This window comes from Lissotriton vulgaris, chromosome 8, assembly GCF_964263255.1.
Source record: "Lissotriton vulgaris chromosome 8, aLisVul1.2, whole genome shotgun sequence".
NCBI lineage: Eukaryota > Metazoa > Chordata > Amphibia > Caudata > Salamandridae > Lissotriton > Lissotriton vulgaris.
The window spans coordinates 544,834,010-544,850,603 of record NC_141696.1 but is presented as its reverse complement, the minus strand read 5'-3'; the positions used below and the strand labels follow the sequence as shown (position 1 = coordinate 544,850,603).

The 16,594-nt window shown below is 44.3% G+C and overlaps 1 protein-coding gene across 1 annotated transcript in view; it reads right to left on the bottom strand.

Annotated features, from left to right (window-relative positions):
* The window catches only part of MOSPD2 (motile sperm domain containing 2), a 501,534-nt gene that overhangs the window by 445,781 nt on the left and 39,159 nt on the right, over positions 1 to 16,594 (bottom strand). The window contains exon 4 of the mRNA XM_086934358.1: positions 5,254 to 5,340. Within this exon, the coding sequence (XP_086790484.1) occupies positions 5,254 to 5,340 (87 nt within the window). The remainder of the gene's footprint in view (positions 1 to 5,253; positions 5,341 to 16,594) is intronic.

Sequence of the window (16,594 nt, the reverse complement as noted above, 5' to 3'; positions counted from 1 at the left end):
CATGACCAAGCAGGTCAACGCCGTCTCCGCTTCCTGCTTCAACACCCACTGAATGCTCTGCAAGATCTTCAAATGGATCCCCTCCGACACAAGAAAAACCATCACCCAGGCCCTCGTCACCAGAAGACTGGACTATGGGAACGCCCTCTACGCCGGAACAACAACCAAGCTCCTGAGACGGCTAAAACACATCCAGAACACCTCAGCATGACTGATCCTCGATGCCCCCTGACGCAGCCACATCACACCCCTTCTTAGAGGCCTGCATTGGCTCCCTGTCAACAAGAAGATCACCTTCAAACTCCTCCTCCACACACACAAAGCCCTACACAGTGCCGGACCTGCATAACTCAATGGCCGACTCAGCTTCTACACCCCCACCTGCAGCCTCCGCTCTGCCAACCTCGCCCTCGCCACAGTTCCACGCATCCGGAAAACAACCGCCGGCGGCAGATCCTTCTCCTACCTCGGCGCCAAGATCTGGAACACTTTCCCTACCGGCCTACGACAGACCCAGAACCTGCTGGCCTTCAGAAGACTTCTCTATATCTGGCTTTTCGATCAGTAGCAACGTTCTTCCCCCCCAGCGCCTTGGGACCCTCACGGGTATGTAGCACGCTTTACAAGTGTTTGATTGATTCATTGCAGGGGAGACAGGCCCTATTCAGTGGAAGGAAAACTGCTCCCACTACTCTACACGCAGCAAAGGTCTTTTTACTCAGCTCGGAGTCATCCGGGAAGTGACAGGCACACCTCATACTCCCCAGTAGCAGTCTACAGTGAAAGCACATCCCCAGCCCGTCACTCCAAAACCAGGCAGTCAATCCACAAAACAAGCAGAGGGGCATTTTCCAACACACAATTTAAAAAATATATTTGCTAAAAGGTGCGTTATTAAATTCTGAGTTCAAAGAGCCTAAACTTTATTTCTTTGTCTTGTCCCAATGGGAAGTTGTACTTGTAAGATGTTATAAAGTATCTCCCATTCTATCCGATGGGGAAAATATCCTTTCAATAGTGAAAAGGTGAAATTAGCAACATCAGGACCTGTCACACACACCAGTACATGTCCCACCTTTCACATACACTGCTCATGGGGTATGGGGGGGTACCTTCGGTCTACCCGAGGGTGTCTTACATGTAAGAAAAGGGAAGGTTAGGGCCTGACAAGGGGGTGCACTTGCCAGGCCGACATGGCAGTTCACAACTGAAGACACTACAGTGGTAGGTCTGAGACACACTTACAGGGCTACTCATGTGGGTGACACAATCAGTGCTTAAGGCTCACTAGTAGCATTTGATTTACAGACCCGGCACACTCAGTGCACCTTACAAGGGAATTACTAGCAAATCAAATATGCCAATCAGGGATAACCAATGGTCATTATAATTTACACAGCAAGGATATGCAAATTAGCCCTGAATAGCAGTGGTAAAGTGCACAGAGTCCTAAAGCCAACAAAAATAGGTCATAGAAAATAGGAGGAAGCGGAAAAAAGTTTGGGGATAACCCTGTAAAAAGGACCAAGTCCAACAGTGAGACAAAAACTTTGAAGGAGATGCATTGGCTAAAGAAATATAGGTCTCACTGAAATTCAGACATTTCTCTACAACAGAGACATATTTACTTGTTTATGTATTTGTTCAATGCTATTTTACCTGAGAAGGTACAGTAATTGGTTCAGGCACAACGTACATTGGGAATGCAGCTAGGCTGGAACCTGCCATACAACGGTGTGGTGTGAGGGAGGCACAAATTGTACCATTAAGCATTAGTTTTGGTCCAACCCCATACATAGTGGAGACTAAGACTCAGTATAGTGTTGCTGAGTATAGTGTTGCTGAAAGCTAAAAAAAACTCCTGATAAGGGCGGTCAATAGATTAAGCAATAAAGTGAAAATGGTAGTGGTTGTCAAGATGCTATGGAAACAGACTGATGAAGTTCTCCTGTGGGAGACACATTTGGGGGAGGATGTAGCCTTACAGCTAGAGCAATCGACCTCGAAGCAGGGGAACCGGGTTTGAATCTCTGCAACGACTCAACATCCTGTGATTCTGGGCAAATCACTTAATCTCCCCGTGTCTAACAAAAAAAAATGAATGTGTCTGTCTGTAACGAAACAGGTGCTCATGTAAAGCGCTCGGATACCTGATTTCTAGGGTCTAGTTTGCGCTACATAAAACTCTAAATAATAATTATATTTGGAAGCAAACAAATGTGAATTTAAAGGGACAGGAAAGTATAAACTGATGGTACATGCTAGTTTCTCGTCAAGATCCAGAGGAGTAGTGAAATGGTTTTTACCAACTGTAGCTGACATTGTGGTCGAAAAAGGGATGGGGAACATTTGCCTTCCATGGTACAAGTCAAAATAAAGACCCAAAACTGATGAGATTGTGGATGCCATGGGAGGACAAGATGTGTCCCTCTCAAGCAAGAGAGGGAGGGACACATACTACTGGGTCATATTTGAGATTTGCCTATTTTTGTTTCATAGGAATGGTAGTAAATGGATGAATAGAGACAGATTACTTGGCTGAGGTGTCCTCAATCCTGCTCCATTGAGGACAACGAGCACCAGATTGCTTCACATATGGAGAGATAGCATTTGAACTAACAAGAGCTTCAAGAGTCACCAACGAGTCATACGATCAATTGAGGTCCCCAAGAGTGAGAACCATGTTATAGGAAACATATAGGATGGTGGTAGGAGGACACCAAAAGTTGCAGATGCATGGAATTCATGATATTTAAAATACACAATATACTACAAAACCACAATATGGGCGAGTCAAACCCTCATCACTTTACTCCTAATGGTCCAAGACCACCCTAGATACTTTGCCACTGCTATGTAAACCAAAGGGACTGTATAATATGCGTGGATCTAATGGACTAATATATTGAATGCTAGCATCCTTGGCAGTTCTTTTCCTATGCAGAAAGCTAAAGGCATTTCTAAAATTACCCAAATTATTTCCACTTTTAGATACAAGAATATGGCCTGTGGGGAGGTTGTGGGCTGTAAATTCTATTTTTATATCTCTGTGCTTTGCATTATAGATTGGATAATATTGGTTTCTAGAACTAAATAGATTAAGAAAAGTGTTTTAAAAAAAAAATGTAATTTGGTGACCTATCACAACGTTGGGATCACATACACTATATATGCTTTGGGAACTTAGCAGTAGGATTTCCTTTTTTGTTCAAAGTATTGTAGAAACTAATACTGATCGAAATACGAATTACATTTTGTATTCATAGGGCAACGTTGGTAGAAACCTTTATCCTGTGCATTAAAAGGTGTATGGACCCTCTGGATCATCAGGAAATATTATAGGAAAATGCAAGAGGTCACTTAAAACAGTAGACATAGCTTTTTGTTTCTGATAGACTTATAAATGTCATTCAGTAAGGCATATGAAGGGAGTTCCTATGATCAAGTAAGTACCCTCACAACACTTAATTTCAGTAACCATTAGATAATGAAAGGTACATTTTGGGAATAAATATTTAGTTTCTTTTTCACAAGATAGGTTAGACTATTTCACAGAAGATGGTGATGGATACCAAAAAATCTGTAGACAAAACAAATAATCAAGAATCAACATTTATGTATAAATGTGGGATCTGATTGGACAAAAAATTGAGTCTTTTACAAGTCTAGACCCTATGTTAGCCAGAGTAGGGAAACATTTATTTTAAGAGATAGAAAGCCTCCTGGGTAAGTACTGCTGGATGCAGTCTTGTTGGAGTCTTGGGTACAATTGTCATCCGGTATTGCAATTGGGCAGGGGTTGGGTTGGATGCAAAGCCTATTTGAACATAGAATATTTGGTTGAGAAGTTAAGAGCAGTTGTACCACTAGAGGAGTGGGTATTTGTCACAGGATGCAAGCTATGCAAAGTCAATGACTGGATAAATTGGACAGGAAATGGAGGAGGTGCACCACTTTGTGCAAACACATGTTGGCATAAGGACACATCCCGATCTGTACTTTGTTATAAGGATCAACAGAACTACACCTTTGGAAACTGGGTGAACAACGATCGCATTCCCAAAATTTGTAGTTATAAAGGGGAGAGAAGTGGAGGACTTATTGGGTAGAGACAGGTCCCTGTTGTCATTACTGAGGCAAAACCATATTTTTTTAGTACAAGGCCAAGTGTCACTTACTCCACAAAAACTTTAAAGTATCAGTGAACATTTACAAAACTTCTGAGAAAAAGCGATCGGAGTCATCTAAGTGTGAAACCCAATTCCTGAGCAAAGTGGATTACGTTTTACAGGATGCATGTTGTATGTAAACGAAGCATTAACAGTTAAACTATCAATAGATTATCCTTGCTCGAGGTCCAAACTAGAATGAAAAACTTGACTGAGCACTCAGAGGCAAACTTTGACAACAAAGTAGCCACAAAACTATTCTCTCTCTTTTCATCATGCTAAGATTATTTTCTTTTGGAACTTATTCACAATCTAGCATTATGATCTCCTAATAAAGTTATATTAATTTAGAGATGTCCAAATCGGCTCTCTGAAGCACTTAATCGGATTTGTGCTTTTTTTCTTCTTTAGAACCTACAAATTGTGTCCTCTTATTGGGTCTTGTGCATTTCCGTTCACACAGTGTCTTCATATTTGGTCTGCTGGATACGTCACCTACTGATAATTCATCATTGCTCTTTCAAACGGTCCTTCACTCTGAATCGAAATTAGTACTCCTTCAATAGTATTCTACGAAACCCCTTTACCGTAACTCACTCGCCTAATTACTAAGCCAGTCCAAGGTTTCTTTTGTGCCAGACAAGTATCTTGTGACATTCTTCCATAAGACATTTTATCTTAAAAGGTGAGTGTTCATGCTAATCCTTTGAACTGCCCTACAAGTTCCTTTGGCCAGCAACAGGAAGCGCATGAACAGCAGTCACTGAAGTGGTTCTCCAGTAAGAAACAGCTGTCTGTAAGCACTGTTAATTAACTGTTCATTCCACTGCTCAGTATGTTTGAGAAGGACCCGACCAAGGTTTTGAAACTACACTCTATGGTCATGCAACTGAAACTTTGGAGATACACCAGACAGCTCTATTGCTTCACACAATAAAACAAAATTGTCACACGATATTGCCATACATTTTGGTTTTCAGTTTCACCTTAGTATAAAACAAATATATAATTAATTTTCCAACATTATGTTCCAAGAATAACTTGAAAATTATGCATTTTGAATAATAAAATATAAGGGACTTACATAATTTATTGCCCTCCTTGTCGTATCCATGGAGGAATACTGCACCAGTTTCAAAGCACCATTTGGGAATGGTCGATTCATTGAGGTCTAAAATCAAAAAGAACCATTGTATGTTAATTTACCAAGTTTAATGCGCAACCTTAGTTAATACCATTTATATAGAGGAGCACAAAGAATAACTGTGCGTATGGCCTACAAACATGAATTTGGATGAGAGCGCCAGGGCAGTGGCCTACATGGAATAGTGGAGATTTTCCTACATAGGTTTGGTTGGAGTCATTAAAAAGAAACATCTGCAGGTCTGGAAAATCATTCAATTTTTTTTTTAATTCTCACTGTCTCTGAAAACTAGAACAAGCTTATTAGGGGTTCTGATTATTTTTTTTTTTAGTTCTTCAATGATGCAGACACTGTTTTTTCAACTATTCAAGGCAATGAAAGGTAGGCGTTTCAAAAGCGGTCTTTCAGGGCATTTGAATAATTAGGATTAGAGTGGATAATAACCACAAATAAGGTGGCATGTAGGCGACAGTATTTTTTGGACACAGTAACAGTTACCGAGTTGATCCCTACATCACAGAGGCAAAACCTAAAGCTTTTAACAGATCTGACAAAGGTGACTGGTTGGCCAGATATAAAGTCAGAGAAGGATAATGGCAAAGTTTCAGTACAATTTGTAAAATATTTATCAGGCCTCCAATTTTCTGCAGACACTCATTGCTTGTACTGATATGATTTCTGAAAAAGGTGATTTTCTTTTGTTACCACCTCAGTATAGGGAAGTGTTGGATCATGCTTCAGACAGTCAAAACAAATCCTTGACCAGTCTAAAAATCATCATCTTTTTGCCCTACAAAATACCATGGTGGCATGCAAAACAATTCACAGAGATGCTTGCATTGACCTGAAACACTAGCGGATGTTGAAGACCATGTCCTACAAGTGGAGGACATTTTTACAAATCATTGGTTTAGAAACCATATCCTACAGTAAGTTTCCATTGAAAAGGACTGATGATAAACACCAAACTTTACGCAAAACATGGTATTAATATATACACACACTGTATTCACCAAATGCAACATTTCATGTGCAAAAGCTTATGAGAAAAGGCTTGGCAGTGGTGGTACACAAATAGGACTTCATTAAAATACTATCCTACATATATGTCAGACAGAAATGCACTCATATTGGCTAGGGATCAAGGCAACTTAAAAAGTACATTTTATAGGCAATTTAAAGAGAACTCTAGTTGAGGAAATTACAGAAGGACTAAAAAGGTTCATGAAAGAAAACATTTTTGATAGATCATATGGACAAAACTCCGAATATTAAAATCCCAGAACTGGTGCTGTGAGAGCAGAAAGTACAAAAAGGGAGGTAGTTCTTGGTAATGCATGCCAGAGTAGATCAAGCCAGATTGCAAAAATGGCCGCTATATTTAAGCGATGTTGGAACCTAATCTTCACAATTTACACCAAGGGTTACAAACCAGTGAAGGGGCTTGACTCACTATGCCTCGAAGGGACATCACGAGGAGAGGAAGAAATTGGAACCTCCCATAAATGAAGCCAGGAAGCAAAGCGAGGGAGGGGGAGGGGACAAACAAACATGTAGGACACCCTCATGATTCCATGTGCAAATCTCAGGCCTATTAATTACTTTATGAGAAATCTCGTGGAATTCATCTTGAGGTAATTAATTATGGCTCCTGCGCTTCTACTATTATTAGTGTTCTAGTGTTGTAATAGTGACCATGTCAGACAAGATTGCATTGCTGGCCACCCTACGCAAGATTAGCACCAGTACCACCTCAGTGCATCAGGCAGGGTTGCACCAGCAACAAAAATGATTGGTCAATTTAGAATGATTTTACCTGGGTAATACAGGTCTGTCATACCTGAAACAACCCAGGCACCAAGGTAATACATTAGTTGGAAGTCTTATCTTCTCAAAATGATTTATCACTCAAATATACATTTAAATATACAGGGCCAAAGGCACTTCAGGAGGAGAGCGGGTGGGGCAAGCTGGAGGGAGGGTTAGTGACAAGGCAAGCAACAACACAGTTGGGGGCAGGGACGACAAGCTACAACCAAGCAAGCAACACCACATGCAGGGAGAAGCAACAACACTTGAGGTGTACGAAACATGGAAGAAAAAGCCCCAACGTGGGATGGGGAAACAGTGCAGGAGAGAAAAGCAGCAACGCAGAAGGTTGGTGGGACAGGGCAAGCAACAACGAGGGAGGTGCCAGGAGGGACAGGGCAAGCAACAATGCAAGAGGGGGCAGGTTAACATAAACATAGGAGGGGGTCAGGGAAAGGGGCAAGCAAAGTTGGAGGAGTGGGGAAGACCAGGCTAGCAACAATGCAGGAGGAGGTTTCAGACTGAGAGGCCATCGTTTTTAGCGGAAAGAGGAAGTTGAGCAACTTGGGATTCATCTACTCTCTGGTTTGTCCCACCTCACTATGGGTTCAAACTGAAGACAAAGTGCACTTCTTGAAAGACCCGTCTGCAGCCTGGGATTGGCTTGAACTGTATGATAAAAAGGTACGGTGTGCACCGAGATGCCAGAGTTGCAGAGACCCCTGCGGCCACTATGCCGCTGATCGGAGGGGGCGGGGAGAGTGACTTCCCTCTCAAGCATTGTAACATCCTAGCCTATTTGAAATTGAGGCGTGTTCAAATTGTGTTTTTGCAAGAGACTCAGTCTGAAATACGGTTCCTCCGGGGACAATGGCAGGGTCAATTATATGCCTCCACTTCAGCTTTCTCGAGTGCCTCTTATTGGGTCTGGGCGGGGTCCCTTTGCAGTTGCATAGGGCAGTCAAGGGTACTTCAATGGGTTTTTCTGGAGCCCCGGCATATGCCAACACTTACATGGCCAGGTATGAAGACATGTTCCTTGTGACAGATAAAGACTGGGTCGACAATATAATTTTATATTGTCGTTACATTGACAATATTTTTTTAATATGGCAGAACTCTAGAGCAATGCTGGAACAAAAGATATCTCAATTGAACACGTACGATGAGAACATTCAATTCACTAAAAACATTGAAACCAAAGCCATTCCATTTCTAGATGTATTGGTGAAAATAGAGGGTGATGTTATTCACACGGAAGTGTATCATGAGGCAACAGATAAGAATACTGCACTTATGTATAACAGCTTTCATTCTAGGAATCTCATTAATAATCTACCATACTCTCAAATGCTGCGGGCGAAAAGAATTTGTTCTGAGGAGGTCACATTACATACAAACCTCAATACCATTGTTACCAAGTATGCATCTAAGAAGTATCCCAAAAATCTTTTGGATATGGCAAGAGACAAAGCACAAAGGCAAACCAGGGATTCTCTGTTAACAAAAAGAACGAAACGTGTAGAGCAACGACAGGTATTTGTCTCTAAATATTCTACAAGCTCAAATGAAATCAAGAAGAGTATCAACCGTCATTGGAATCTATTGAGCTATGAGACTGATTTCAAAGAACTTTTTGTAAATAGACCTATTTTTGCCTATAAAAGATCCCAGAATATCAAGGACCTATTGAAACCCACTTCACGTTCAAGCGCAGTAACGTACAAAGGAATGAAGAGATGCCACGATTGTGTCCAATGCAACAATGTCATGGTGACCAACATGGTGAAGCATCCCCATACAGGAGAAACAATTCCAACCAGGATTAATGCTGATTGTAACACTATGAACGTCATTTATGCGATAAAGTGTCCCTGCGGCTTGTTGTACGTAGGGAAAACAGAACGCAAGATTAAGACTCGCATCTCTGAGCATAAGAGCACGATTCGGAACAAAAATACAAACAGTAGCTGGCAGTACACTGGGATACCAATAGACATTCAATTGCTCAAGTCAAATTCCAGATCCTTGAAGTGGTTACTCCCACACCCGGAAAGAGCTTGACCAAGACTCTTTTGCAGAGGGAGGTATTTTGGATCAAAAGACTAGATACTCAAGATCCAAAAGGGATCAATGATCGAGTAGATTTAGCATGCTTCCTGTGATTCAGGCACGACATATGTACGCACAAGGACTGGAGCAGTGTTTTCTAATATTAACTATCTATGACTGGTTTGAAAAGTGTTTGCCTTTGCTTTACGTTTTTTCATGAAACACTTTTTTTTAGTGAAAAACATTGTTAAAAAATCTATATTTCACTTATACATTTCCATCATGGTGTGATTTTCGTTACATGTTTGCAGGCAATCATTTTTGTTTATCCGTTTCATCATGGCGCCCGCGCTGACACTATTCTTTAACCTTCACCTCTCCGGTGAAAGTCCGTTTTCTATCTTTCTTTATACTAACGCATCATTGACATGGCCGTTGTATATCTCGGCGTTAGGATCGGGTGCACACACACGATGGGCTGATTCGGTTTGCTTCGTTGAGGTTTCCCTTTTTGTAACAGGTATGAGACTTTGTCGTTTTGCATATAGGAAAGGTTGCATATTTAATATCCCAAACTAATCACGCTACGCTGTTACCTTTACAGATAATATTGTTGATTCACCAGTAAAGCTTCCACGCATGAAAAGTACGTCTTAGATCAAGGTACCGATTTGTTTGTAACACGAAAGGTTGGTTCGGGTTGAACGCGCTCGGCTGAGCAACTGTTTGTTTAGTTAATTTCTGATTGGATACTTTAAAAATGTGCGCTCTCTTCAGGCACTTTGTGATTAAAATTACAAGGCATAATGTGTTAATCCTGACGGCGTGTTCTCGCCAATGTCAGACATGTGTCCATTTCTTATGACAGTTTCTTCATCGTTTCATAGTAAAACGCGTTGTCAACGATTCTTTGTCTGTTCTTTAGAAAAACGGCTAAATCATATTGCGTCCTTGTGGGAAGGATCCCAAACGTGCACCTGCTTCTTAACGCCGTTGTGTATCATTATTTTCAAGTGAGTTATCGCTCATTTTACTATGCATTGATTCAACACGTAACCGAAGGAGAAAAGCGTAGAAAGTGAGTAAGGGGACGGATTGTCCTACGTGGAAAGGTGTTACGACTTTCAGGAGCAAAGAGGCTCTAGCGTGTAACACTAATTTGTCAGGGAATGCTGTCAAAAAAGGAAGCTTGGGCAATAGAGACTGCAGGTCGCACACCCTCATGGCTGATGCGACTGCCACTAAAGCAGACGGAGGAGGCCATTGTGCAAGGGCTCAAAAGGAGCACACATGAGGAAGGTGAGAACAAAATAAAGGTTCTGCCCTGGTGCTCCAGCCATGTCCAGAGACTCAGGGTTCTTGACAAAAAGAGTCCATGATCCCACTCTGCCCTGTTTGTTGCAGTATCACATGGCAGTGGGGTCGTCTGTGAACACTTAAACTAGCCTTCCTTTGCTGGAGGGTACAAAGGCTTTCAATGTCAATCTGATCGCTCGGAGCTCGTTTATGTTGAGTCCGGAATCTGCCGGAGATCAGAGTTCCCTGAGCTCTAGCTCTCCCAGATGGCTGCCACATCCCAGAAGTGATACATCTGTCACTACTGTGAGGTCTGGCTGTGGGAAGGGAGAAAGGTATGCCTCTAGTCCAATCGAGGTTTGTCAGCTACCACTGCAGGTCTCGTGCAGTTCCCTCCGAGATCTGGACCATGTCAGAGAGACTCCCCTGATGCCGAGCCCACTGGAACTTCAGGTCCCACTGCTGAGCCTGCATATGCCATCTGGCATGTGTCACTAGCAGGATGCCGGAGGCCATCAGGCCATCATGTCCATCAGGAGGCCATCAGCAGCCTTTAGGGTCTTTCTCACCGAAATCCAGGATAGAGGCTAAAACATCGGTATCGTAGCCTGAATATCCTGGAATCCACGCTCGGGAGGCTAGGCCTAAAACTGCACTGTGTCCAGGCAGCTCTGATGAAGAGGAGCATCTGAGAGGGAGTCCGGTGTGACTTTGGCACGTTGATTGTAAACCCCAGAGAAAGCAGGAGGTCTGCCCTAATCTGAAGGTGGGAGACAACCACTTTGGATGAACCCGCCTCCAACAGCTAATCGTCGAGATAGGAGAAGACTGGAAACCCTGATCTGTGCAGATGAGCTGCAAACATTGCCATCACTTTGTTTAACACCTGAAGGGCGCTGGCAAGGCCAAAAGGGAGCACACACCATGAAAAACTGCTTGTGGCCCACCATGAATCGCAGGTAAAGGTGATGTGAAAATACGCGTCCTGCAAGTACAACACTGCCATGTCGTCGCTGAGTCCAGGGCAGGCAAAACCTGAGCCATTTGAGCATCTTGAGGTTTAGGATAAGAAAGGCCTAGTTTTGGGGACAGAAAGTAGTTGGAATGGCAACCACAGCCTACTTTTGGCGCTGAACCTTTTCTATGGCTCCCTTGGCCAAGAGAACCATAACTTCCTCCTGGAGAAAAAGGAGATGATCCTCCGTCAGCCAGTCGAAGAATGGAGGCATGGAGGGAGAGATGGTCTCGACTGGGAGGGACTAGTCCTTTCGGATAATCTGGAGAACCCACCTGTCCGAAGTCATTTTTTGCGACTGGTGGAGGTGATGGCAGATCTTGCCAGCAACTGGACGTCCATGTTCTTGAAGTACAAGACTAGGATGGTTTGGAAGCTGAAGCTGCCGGGAGTGGGGGGTATGGCTTGACAGGAACTCTGGCTACCCGACCCATGGGGTCGGAATGCACTGAGCACTCGCCAACACATGGTTTGTGGAACTTGCACAACACGTTGGCTAGGGTAGGGCTGTCACGGTTGAAAGCCCCTCCTGTACCACTAAAGGGCTGAAAGGCAGATCGGGGACGGGAGACAGCCTAGGAATTGACTGTAGCCTGCGAGTCCTTTGAATGCTCCAGCAACGTGGCTACCTTGTCTCCGCAGAAACAGGTGCCGTCAAAGGGTATGACCATGAGCGAAGCCTGGACATCTCCTGAAAAGCCAGGTGTTTTCAGCCAGACGTGGTATCCAACAGCCACTGCCGTAGAAATGGCTCTGACCAGTGAGTCGGTCAGATCTAAGCCCCATCGAATGACAAACTTTGCTGCATCTCTCAAGTCTGTTACAGCTTAGAAGAGGATGGCCCGGGTCGCCTCAGGGAACGGAAGCAGCAATTGCACAACCATTTCCCACACACAATGGAAATAACTGCCCAATAGGCATGTGGTGTTCCTTGACCGCAATGCAAGCATGGTGGAAGAAAAAAAAATGTCTTGCCCCACCTGTCCAGCCTCATGGATTCTCTGTGCATGGGAGTGGCAGGGGAAACTTCATGGGAGGTAGAGGCTTGGACTACCAAGCTCTCCAGGGTGGGTAGTGAGGAAGTTTGGGTCATCCGGGATAGGGCAGTGGCAGCGGGCAATCGTCCTGTTCACAGGAGCCCCTGTGCTGGGTTTGGACCATGTTTCCAGAAGGACCTCCGTGAGGGCTTCATTAAAAGGAAGCAAGGGTTCAAAAGAAGGAGCTCCCGGCTGTAGCACTTCTGTAACAACGTTAGTCTTGATCGCCACTGAGAGTAGCGGAAGGTCACGGACCTTAGCCACACTACGCACCACCATTGTGTAAAATGCTCCCTCTGCCATAGCGTGAGGAAAAAATATGCCAATATCTGGAGAGGTACTCAGTCCGCGGGCTTCACCCAATTCCTCATACCAGTCCATATTGTGTTCATAAGGCTGGTTTTCTAAAGGGTGCAGCGATCCCTTCCATTCTTCTCCCAATCCTAGCCCTCCACAAGGCCCAAGAAATGACCGTTGGTCCTGCCGGCGTCGGTCAACGCAGCTCCGGCTCAGTGTCGCCAAGAATCAGAATAGGGCTGGCGCCAGGGACACATTGGTGTCAGGGAAGGTCACAGTGGTTCGACAGGCATCGGTGTGGATCCATCTCCATATCTGAGGGGCGGCCAGCACGCACCCAACCCTGCTGGGCCCTAAGGCGCGCCAGAGGGGTCAGGCCACTCAAAAATAAGGCACATGGCTTCATAGAATTCTCTAAGTTGAGCAGGGCTCGCTTCTGATTCAGGAAAAGTGGGAAGGGGCAGAGTCGGAGCAGGTTCTGGAGAATGAGGCCTTGAAGACAGATGTTGCTCCGTCACATTGGCAGTCGGACGGGAAGAAGCCGAGGCACGCTTCGACCTCTTTGTTGTTTGTGCCCCTTGCATGTGTGCACTGACAATCTTGAGTGGGACAAAGAGGACTTGGGACTGTTGGAGTGGTGGCAGAACCTTATTCTCGACTGGGACCGTGAACTCAAGGAGTCTGGTATGGCATCACCTGCAGGGCCACGAGCAGCTTCAGGGACCGCTCACACAAAACCTTTAGTGCCATGAACCAGTAGCCAGAGCACGACCTGGAGTTGTGGTCACGCTCCAGATACCACAGGCAGACCAAATGGGGTCTGTCGCCAACATGGCACGATGACTAGTGCTGCACTGCTAAAACCCCAAGGCTTTCTAGATTACATTGTACACGCCAAAGAGAAGGGGGGGTGTCACAAAAAAGTTGTAAAATCCTGTCAAAAAGCGGAAGAGGGTAGCTCTCTTCACGGATGAGCACTTGTGTGGGAGGAAAAAAAAAAGAAAAAATAAATAAATAAATAAGAACTGACAGCGCGCGGCAGTGGCACCTATATAGTTGATGCAGACGTCACTTCTGGTGCGAACGTCAAGCAGAGACAGCCTACACCACCTACTGGCACGCAGAGGTATTGCTCGTTGAAAATTTTTCCAGATCCAGTCTGATTCCTGGGATATTCAAAGGTAGGGAATCTGTTGCTAGATGTCTCGATCAGATACCACTGGTTCATTGTTTGAGGTACTAAAGCTTCATACGATTAAGTCCTGTCTAACTCCCACATCGTTTAACCAAATAAAACTTGATATCACCCAGAACAGCTCTAGCTGGACTTTTTCCCTTCTCACTAAATTTCAATAGGCCTCCAACTTCTATAAGAACGTCAATTTCATCTAAGACACAATTCAATGACACATGCTTTGCCCATTTCATAGCCTTTTTTGACTCTTCTGGGTTATCCGTAGCTTTAGTTTTCCCCATTTCAAGTAAAGAAACTTTACCCAAAATGTTAATTCTTACTGCAGGAATTGACACTTAATGGACGGGATGTTTAGCACGGGACCAACAAGTTCCGCAACATCCAGTAAGGCACCTAAAAGCTAAAGAAGTTCAACATACAACAAACAAGAACATGAATTCTATAAAAAATATATAGTTAAAATTCAATTAATTAAATACACCCTTTGAGTTGACCAAAAAAACTTTATTCAGAAAGCCCAAGAACAGGGTTGAATAGTTCCAATAAGGCATGCCAAGTCCCACGGCACAAGGCCTATTCAAGAAGTGAAAACGCCAGTCTGATATGTGTCCAAAAAAGTCCAAATGACGTCTTAAAGAAGAAAATAGCCTCCACCTTGAGAGAAAAGAACGATAAAATGTGGTAGACCCTTTAGAAAGACTTTTCCAGCCCTGAGACCAAACATATGCCTGAGGGGTGGCGTCAGGAGCACAAAGACCCACCCCAGCAAATGGAGTAGGCCAAATATGAGCAAAAAGATTGGCCCACGCCTGAGGCTGGCCAGACGCTTTAAATGCAAAACTCTGACCCTCTTCCAATAGTAGTAGCAGCAGCAAGTCAAATGAGCAGCGCAAATGCGCCCAGTACCAATAGCACGCAGGTCCCTACTTTAGGTTCCAGCACGCTGCCCTCTCTTCAGCGGGCGATTGAGAGGAGGAGCTGGTATAAATGATGTACCAAGGACTTAAATATGTATTCTATACCTGTATTAACCTAATTGTGCCACCTTTCATGATTTAATAATCCTGATTGTATACGTAACTTGTTAAAGTTTAAATCTACTTATGCAACTTACTTGGTTCTATTGTAAGGCGCTCTGACACATGGGTAAAGTCTGCGCTATATAAAACTGCATTAAATAAATAAATATTTGATGATCTTAGCACTGATGGTGCAAAGGCTCCCGTCTTAAAGCCAAGGGGGTGCGGTCTTTTTCTGGTGCTGACAAGCGCAGGGCGCACACTTGGCCGGGGCTTCACCTGGGTACATACCAGGCAGCGGGTCCAATAAATGTGCTTAATAACGCCAGTAGATACAACAGGTGCGGGGGATGTATGTCGTTACAACGCATGCTTTTTCCACGCATGCCTTTACAACGCAGTTTTTACAATGCAACTCGTTACAACAACTTGCGTTGGGGGGCGCTGGATACTGAATAGTTTAATTTGCTATTCCAACTCCAGTCCCTGTGGATAGTAGGAAAGGTTTTGGATAGTAAATTAAACTATTCCCTATCCTACAGCGCCCTCCAGTCCAAGTCGTTGTAAAGGTACTGCGTGGAAAAAGTTTTGTTGTAAAGGATGTTTCCCAGTGTGGGTGATGTAATGAGCCCCCACGCCACTTCGGCCCAGAGTCGTGGACATGTAATCCCCCCAATGCCGCCCATAACACTGCTGCACAGCGCATCAAATCATTGCACTTAATAGCACCTGCAGGCAACAGGTGCGGGTGATGGAATGGGCCCTCCTCGCTCTCACAGAGTTCTGGGACACCTATTCCTCCTGATGCTGATGCACACTTCCGCGCAGCGGGTCCAATCAATGCTCTTTAAAGCACCAACAGTCAGCCGGTGCCAGTGATGCAATAGACCGGCTCCTCAGCCCCACAGAGTCCTGGGACACGTAGTCGCCTGATGCCGCCGATTACACGCTCTGTCAGCCTCAGAAGTCTTTAAGCCCACTGCAGACATGTTGGCCATGGCGCAGGCTCGGGGCAACCATTGATGCGGATCCGTGACAGTTTTGACGTAGAGTTTATGAGAATGCAGAAGAGCTACCGTGAGCGGTCGGCGTTTGGGTGCTGGAGAGAGCGTGTCGCTGCTTGCATCCGCGCTCCTAGTTAAAAGGTGCACTGCTGTGCAGACCCGGACAGTGCGCCCAATTTATCATATGACCCCCACATATCCCTCAATGTGTGATCTGGTCAAATCCCATACCAAATGGTCTACTATATCCTCATCTCACTTCCTACTTTCAATACTCCAACTTACTAAAGGAACTCCAACTTTCCCTTCTGCTGCAATCTTTACGGTAGATCTAGGCGGCCTCTTATGCCAGTACAAGTGCCAGTGAGCCAAGAAATAAACCCTCTTCCCCTTTACCTTAATGCACCACGTTTTCGTTCATATATTTAGTGCTTTACACCTTCGCTATTTTTTCTGTTTCTTTAGAAAATATTGTATTTAGCGTTTACGATACCTACTGCCGGGAACCTATCCAATGATATATTCCAAGTATTAAGAATCCATTCGCTGTGCACATT